The sequence below is a fragment of the Agrilus planipennis genome, unplaced genomic scaffold (assembly GCF_000699045.2).
Source record: "Agrilus planipennis isolate EAB-ADULT unplaced genomic scaffold, Apla_2.0 scaffold802, whole genome shotgun sequence".
Lineage (NCBI taxonomy): Eukaryota > Metazoa > Arthropoda > Insecta > Coleoptera > Buprestidae > Agrilus > Agrilus planipennis.
In genome coordinates, this window is record NW_020439453.1 from 5076 (window position 1) to 12048 (window position 6973).

General features: G+C 31.3%; 5 protein-coding genes across 6 annotated transcripts; 2 read left to right on the forward strand and 3 right to left on the reverse strand.

Annotated features, from left to right (window-relative positions):
• Positions 1–353: 353 nt before the first annotated feature.
• Positions 354–1729, reverse strand: LOC108743690. 2 transcript variants are annotated; one of them, XM_018479273.2, is made up of 3 exons: positions 1554–1729; positions 853–943; positions 354–732 (listed from the first exon to the last, which is right to left on the reverse strand). In XM_018479273.2, the coding sequence occupies exons 1-3, from the start codon at positions 1572–1574 to the stop codon at positions 506–508; spliced, it is 339 nt and encodes a 112-aa protein (XP_018334775.1). In that variant the 5' UTR covers positions 1575–1729; the 3' UTR covers positions 354–505. The 2 variants fall into 2 exon arrangements, with proteins under 2 accessions (XP_018334775.1, XP_018334776.1); XM_018479274.2 differs by having other exon boundaries at positions 360–732; positions 1458–1729.
• A 148-nt stretch (positions 1730–1877) lies between these two features.
• LOC108743689 (small nuclear ribonucleoprotein Sm D3) lies at positions 1878–2583 on the forward strand. The gene is made up of 2 exons (XM_018479272.2): positions 1878–2320; positions 2379–2583. The coding sequence occupies exons 1-2, from the start codon at positions 2011–2013 to the stop codon at positions 2474–2476; spliced, it is 408 nt and encodes a 135-aa protein (XP_018334774.1). The 5' UTR covers positions 1878–2010; the 3' UTR covers positions 2477–2583.
• A 117-nt stretch (positions 2584–2700) lies between these two features.
• On the reverse strand, positions 2701–5832 carry LOC108743686 (2-methoxy-6-polyprenyl-1,4-benzoquinol methylase, mitochondrial). Its single transcript, XM_018479269.1, has 6 exons — positions 5581–5832; positions 5374–5523; positions 5063–5307; positions 3152–3240; positions 2976–3087; positions 2701–2848 (listed from the first exon to the last, which is right to left on the reverse strand). The coding sequence occupies exons 1-6, from the start codon at positions 5744–5746 to the stop codon at positions 2747–2749; spliced, it is 864 nt and encodes a 287-aa protein (XP_018334771.1). The 5' UTR covers positions 5747–5832; the 3' UTR covers positions 2701–2746.
• LOC108743687 (alpha-aspartyl dipeptidase) lies at positions 3327–4575 on the forward strand. Its single transcript, XM_018479270.1, has one exon. The coding sequence runs from the start codon at positions 3794–3796 to the stop codon at positions 4517–4519; it is 726 nt and encodes a 241-aa protein (XP_018334772.1). The 5' UTR covers positions 3327–3793; the 3' UTR covers positions 4520–4575.
• Positions 5833–5854: 22 nt separating the features above from the next.
• LOC112905841 (probable NADH dehydrogenase [ubiquinone] 1 alpha subcomplex subunit 12) lies at positions 5855–6586 on the reverse strand. Its single transcript, XM_025979033.1, has 3 exons — positions 6416–6586; positions 6226–6344; positions 5855–6170 (listed from the first exon to the last, which is right to left on the reverse strand). Exons 1-3 carry the CDS (start codon positions 6508–6510, stop codon positions 5959–5961), a joined length of 426 nt encoding a protein of 141 aa, XP_025834818.1. The 5' UTR covers positions 6511–6586; the 3' UTR covers positions 5855–5958.
• Positions 6587–6973: the final 387 nt, after the last annotated feature.

A 6973-nucleotide genomic window follows, 5' to 3' on the forward strand; every position in this document is an offset into this window, starting at 1 on the left:
TTTCTTAGTTTATTTAGGTAAATAACTTTTATTTTTAAATTATAAAAACTTTATATACTGTCGGTATATTCTGATAATATCACCGATATAACGCAAATAGTGAAATAGCATTACCCTACTTTAGTAGATGTATTACTTGTATGTTTTTGTAGTAATTTTAAACATCTCAAGAAAAATTTAATTTGTTCAAGAATATTAAAGTAACACCTTTTAATAATGCAGATGTACCATCATAAGTTATTGTTGTATGTTTAATTGTTAATTGTTACATTGCCTATACAAGTTTTGTTTTCATTTAAGTTGCAAGTAGATTTTGAAATAGCATTACCCTACTTTAGTAGATGTATTACTTGTATGTTTTTGTAGTAATTTTAAACATCTCAAGAAAAATTTAATTTGTTCAAGAATATTAAAGTAACACCTTTTAATAATGCAGATGTACCATCATAAGTTATTGTTGTATGTTTAATTGTTAATTGTTACATTGCCTATACAAGTTTTGTTTTCATTTAAGTTGCAAGTAGATTTTTAACTTACATGGATTACGCATCATGTCGTACCCCATATGAAAGTTTGGTGGGTGCATTTTAGCATTGTGCATCATGTTGGGCGGAGGAGGCATCATTGCACTACCTGCATTGGGAACACTGTTTGTTGCTATTGCTTCCTTTTTAATCTTATCATCTCTAGGTTCTAATAAACCTGCTGCTGATGCCAAATCCTTCCCACCTCCTTAATAAATGATTAGAATGAAAATTATTGCAAAAAAAATGTAGGGTTTATCATTTTATGATTTGCAAAACAAATAATTTTTTAATTGAAAATTTAACATGTATTAATTACGATGCTTACCAGGAACCTCAATTTTATCTGGGTCTTCGTCCTCATCAAAATCAGAACCTGATGAATTATCAATATCTTCATCCATCTCAGACTTCTTAGACTGAATAAAAATTGACTAGTTATTTATTACTAAATAACCATACACAACACATGTAACACTAAATCGCTTGCACGCGAACCACAAGCAAACTAATAAGTATTTTGTCAAGAGAATATACAAAGTACAAGCTTAATGTAAGAAAGGTACTTAAATTTTGTCATTTAATTTTTTTAAACATTAACTATTTTACCACAAATCACAACATGGCGCAACCAACGCCCACATTTATTAAAAGCAGTTTAAAACCGAAAATTAATAAAATAATGTACAATGTGAGATCTCATCATCGTGGTAAAGGCCAATGTTTTTTTTGTTTTTTTGGGGTTATGAATTTTTAACAAGCAGTATTTAAAAAGTAAATTACCTAAAAAAAATAAAAAAAATATTGATTACTAAAGTAGAAACTAATGGAAACTTAAAATTTAAGCAATCAAAACTATAAGTTATATAAGAAACGCGAAAGATAAACATATTAGATTTAGTTAAACGACCAAGAAAAAAAAAATGACATTACCATTTTTAACATTCCTGGGCATGCAATAAGCCAATACAGAAGATTTTCTTTGTATCCTACTTCTATTAATCGTTTCTACTCTTATAATCAACTTACAGCACGTTTTGAACGCGGCATTATCACAATATATAGAAAAGTTAAGCAATTAATAAGCACGCCAACGCCATCTTAATTATAACCCACAATGCATTGCGCGCTACCAACATTGATTTCTGGGGACAAAAGAAATTAAAAAGCACCAAAAAGTAGGGACTTTTTATCACTAATTAATATTCCCTTTGTTTACCAACAGAGTGCAGCTTAATGCAACTAACCAATAATAGCAGTAGATTTGCGACAGCGCAGTTCTCATTGGTTGATTTAAATGTGGCGGTCTAATTTTGTTTAGTATTTTCTTCCATCTCGTTCTTTGAAAGTTAACCCTCCATCTTGAAAATAAAGTAAATGTAACCTGAAAGCCGTGGCCATAACCGCCTAAAAATCTGTAATCATCTTAAAAAGGTATTATTTAATAGTGTAAGGAAGTGATAAGTGTAAATCTCCAGTTGTAAAAATGTCTATTGGTGTGCCAATTAAAGTTTTACACGAAGCCGAAGGACATATCGTAACTTGTGAAACGATTACCGGCGAAGTATACAGAGGAAAACTCATTGAAGCTGAAGATAACATGAATTGCCAAATGGCTCAGATAACAGTGACTTACAGAGACGGAAGAGTTGCTCAGTTAGAAAATGTATACATTCGTGGTTCAAAGATTCGATTTCTTATATTGCCAGATATGTTAAAAAATGCCCCAATGTTTAAGAAGCAAACAAAAGCCGGTACTGCAGGTAGAGGAAAATCGGCGATTCTAAGGGCCCAAGGTATCTAATACATTAATATTCACAACATAGTTTTTGTATTAATAACTTTTTTATATAGCTGCAAGAGGAAGAGGTCGAGGGGTAAATCCAGCTATGAGAGGTAGGGGTACTTGGCAAGGCCCCGGTCAAGGAATTCCAGGCAGAGGAGGAAGATAATTTTAGTATGAATGGAAGTGCGTTTTTAGATTTATTACTTATCATATGATAAGACAACACAAAAACTAATATCTGAAACGACTGTTTAAGTGAGAAAAATGTTTGATTAATAGTGACTGCTTCTGCCCATCATTATCAATAATTATCTCCTATATAATGTTTAAGTTTGTTTAAAGAACATTTCCTTAGTAAGTAATTTTTTTCATAATTGAATATAGACAAAGAAAAATAAACATTTTATTGCAGTACCCATCCAAGTTGAAATAAGTATTACAGTTTAAAACCAGAGTGAATTGAAACAACTCCTAGAGTTAAGTTTTCGTATGTTACTATTCTGAATCCTGCAGCTTCTATCATAGCTTTGAAGGTTTCCTAGAAAAATAAGTTATTGATTATAATAACCAGACTGCTACAATTAAAACAATGACACTTGGTCCTTTTACAATGAATTAAAAGTTGTGAACTTTTTGAAGAATAAAGGTAAAAAAATTTTATATACCTGATTAGGAAATTGTCTAATACTTTCAACTAGATACTGATAAGGTTGCCATTGGCCTGCAATAAATATTCCCAAAACTGGTATTACTTGAAAACTATACTGATCATAAATCCTACAAAAATTAAAATTTAAATTTGAACAATATAAAAGAATTTCAGTTTATTTTTTAAACGTACCATTGTGCTACTGAGTTTTCCAAATGACTGAATTCTAAACATAAAAAACGACCTCCAGGTTTCAGAACCCGATACGCTTCGTCTAACACCTGCAACATAAAAAGAAAATAAATTTTAGAATAACTACATAAAAGGTAAGTTCTGGAGAAAAAAATTAACTTTTTAAAAACACCTGTTAATGTTATCTCTAGTAGCAGATAAGACAATTAAAGCTACGGTTTCGGGCTTCTAATCACCGTTTTTTAATTAAAAGAAAGCTAAGGAAGGCAATAATAAGGATCTTTTAATTTATTAGAATGATTATGGCCAATCCTGTTGTATGCTATAACATTAATTTGGATTAATCTTGTTCATCAAGAAATAACTTTCTGAAATAAGAAATGGCATTTCAATATTTGACATAATTACTAATGTTAATGACCTTATCAGACCAAACATTCAAAAATTTTTGTTATATAGTTTTGGAAACTTGTAAAGCAGCACCAGTAAACCAAATAAATCAAATTATTTTAATGTTGTAAACAGTGGACGTTGTAATATATCATTATTATCAACTAAGTAATTAATGGGTTAAGCTGCTGATAAGTGTACTTTAATTTATGTTTCGTTTGCACTCGAGAATAAAAAGCTTAATGAACGGAAATGTCAAGAAGGCAATTGCTGTTGTTATCATCTTCTAGAGTATATGGGTATAAATATTTAGAACTGGCAGCCGAATTTATACAACAGTTATTAGCGAGTAATGATGTACGACAAGTGCTTTTTATCCCATATGCTTTAAAAGACCACGACAAATATTTGGAAATAGTTAAAGAACCCTTGGAACGGTGGGGATGGGAAGTAGTTGGAATTCACCAGTTTAAAGACCCTGTAGCAGCAGCTGAAAAAGCTGAAGCATTTTTTATTGGCGGGGGGAACACATTCCGGTTACTCAAAACATTATATGATCTGAACCTAATAGAGGTTATCAGAAGAAGGGTTCTAGAAGATGGAATCCCCTACATTGGAAGTAGTGCAGGAACAAACGTGGCTACAAGAAGCATACATACCACCAATGATATGCCCATTGTATACCCCCCTTCATTTGAAGCTCTGAATCTTATCCCTTTTAATATAAATCCTCATTATGTGGATAAAGATCCTACTTCGAAACATATGGGAGAAACAAGAGAAGAGCGAATTTTACAGTATCAGGAGCTTCCAGAAGCTGGGCCAGTCTTAGGGCTTCGTGAAGCGTGTGTCTTATGTATTGACGGAGATAAAGTAACTTTGAAAGGGAAAAACGCATCGAGACTTTTTATTCCTGGGAAAACGCCGAAAGAAATCACCCCCAATAGTGATTTGAGTTACTTGCTACAGAAAACATAATGTACAATTTGCTTACACGTCCAAAAAAATATGTATAATTATACTACTGATATTTTTATTGCCTTTTTCCTAAAAACGCAATGGGTACAGGGTTACAAAAGATGTATTTAATTTAAAGGTATTCTATTACTTTCCTCCATGCTACTGAAAGTATTTACAATTGTCTAATACTATTTTCAGAAGAAAAGGAAAGAATTCACAGGAACCATTACCCCCTTTCTAGAAGCAATCTACTATTAAATATTAATTTTTATTCAAAACAGGAAAATATTAAGTTAAAATTTAATTAAAAATAAAAAAACAACTGCAGTAAAGGACTGTGTTAACTTATTTTTATAGTCACTTGCAATGTTCTTAGCTATTTTGTTCAGATAATTTTAATGTAAATAAGTAAACAGGGAAGATATATTTTTCATTGATTTGTTTCAGATAAGGAGGATAATATGAACGTTATGGCTGATATTTGCAGGGATATTTATAGGGTGAGTGATATTTGATATTTTTTTCAAAATTGGAATGTTCTGAAGATGTATGAAAAGTTACCTTATCAATATGTGTGCAATTTCGAATTCCAAAAGCAATTGTGTAGGCAGTGAATGTCTCATCATTGAAGGGTAATTTTTCAGCATTTCCTTCTATCCAACTTAATGAGTTAGGACTATACCCTAATTTAATGGCTCGTTTTTTTCCCTCCTCCAACATAGCGCTATTTATATCGCAAATAGTTGCAGTACAATTTTTATAATTACTATTTTGAGCATAGTTAAGGAATCTAAATGCAATGTCTCCTATAAAGTAATATGGAAACAGTTTAGTAACATTTAACAGTAATTTAAAAAACGACGTTCTTGTACCTGTCCCCCCAGCAACATCTAATAAGTTTGTATTTTCTGTTGGACTAAGTCTGTGTATAAAAATGTCTTTCCAAATTCTATGAATGCCGAAAGACATGGCATCATTCATTAAATCATAAGACTTTGCTACATCTTCAAAAACTTTATGAACTAAAACAGACGAAGGTTTATTTTATAATTTAAGATAAAGATGGATGTAGGGAATGCCTTTGTGTTCTTTTTCGCCCTCTTTAACTTTTTGAAAGCCAAAATGTGTTTCATCTGTGGACTCTTCAGTTTTGAATGCAGGTTGTTCGTTTGCTACATTTCTTCCAAAAGCAGTATTAAATCCTCGAAGTGTTTTCAGAAAAGTACGGTTTATTTTCAACGACATCTATATTTCCAATCACTTCTACAAAATTTTTATTACCTAATATCAGTACTAGTATTTGAAGGTTATGACCATATTATAGGTTATGATTAATTCCAGTAAAAAGACAAATAATTATTTACAATTTATTTTCTATGGTACACTTTAAACTTATATGCTAAGACATTATAAACAATTCAAGTATAGTGATCTACACATTTTATTCAGTTGAAAATTTAAGTTCTCTTAGGAGGAACCCAAGCTTTAATTTTACTAGGAGTGGTGCTGTAAGGAACATATTGCTCTGGTGTACCACTTAAATTTTCAACATGATCTAGCATCCATTTATATTTAGGTCTAGATGGGTCTTCCATTGGCGGTAGGTCAGTTTTGTAATGCATCCATCCAAACCATTCTGCAGGTATTTGGCTACCATCATAATCCATTCCTAGAATTGGGAAAGTCATACTAAAGTTGAACAGAAAAAACAAACAGAAGCAAACCATAATAATCAGCATATTCAACCCATCTACTACGTCCAAAAAAGAAGGTTGGGTTTTCATAATATTTGTTACCATACTTATCAACACCTACTAACTTGCCAGTTCTTAGGTCGTCGAATCTATTTAGAGGAGAAAGAAATTGAATTTTTAAGATTTGCAGAAGACTTATGTAACAGTCAGTGCGTCTTACCTGTACAGTTTGTACAAAGAGGCTTTGACGCCTCCGTTATCTTTTACTATTTGAACTAATTTTGCTAATTTATCCAGCCCCAAAAACTTTGCCATTTTTTAGATTTTTATTTAGTTCATAAGTGCTATTAATTTTTTAATATAACCTCAAAATTTTGACGTTTCTTCCTTATGACATTGAGTGACAGAGGTTCATTTTGCCATTGTTCAATTGTTCATCGGATTGTCACACTTAACGGCAGTTTGACAAATAAATACAAAAACTTTCACGGTTAGTTTTTACAGATATAAATATAATAAAACTGATTAAATTAATGTAGGTTACATGTTAATTACAAGGAACTCTTCAGTAATTGTGATTACTAAAAATATACTAAAGTATATGAAGTGGCAAGTGATTAATTCGATGAACTTTAACTATGATCCTAACCTATCTATGAACTTTGACTACTATGGTCCTATCCTATCTATGAACTTTAACTACTATGGTTCTAACTTATCTATGAACTTTAACTACTATGATCCTATCTTATCTATGAACTTTAACTACTATGGTTCT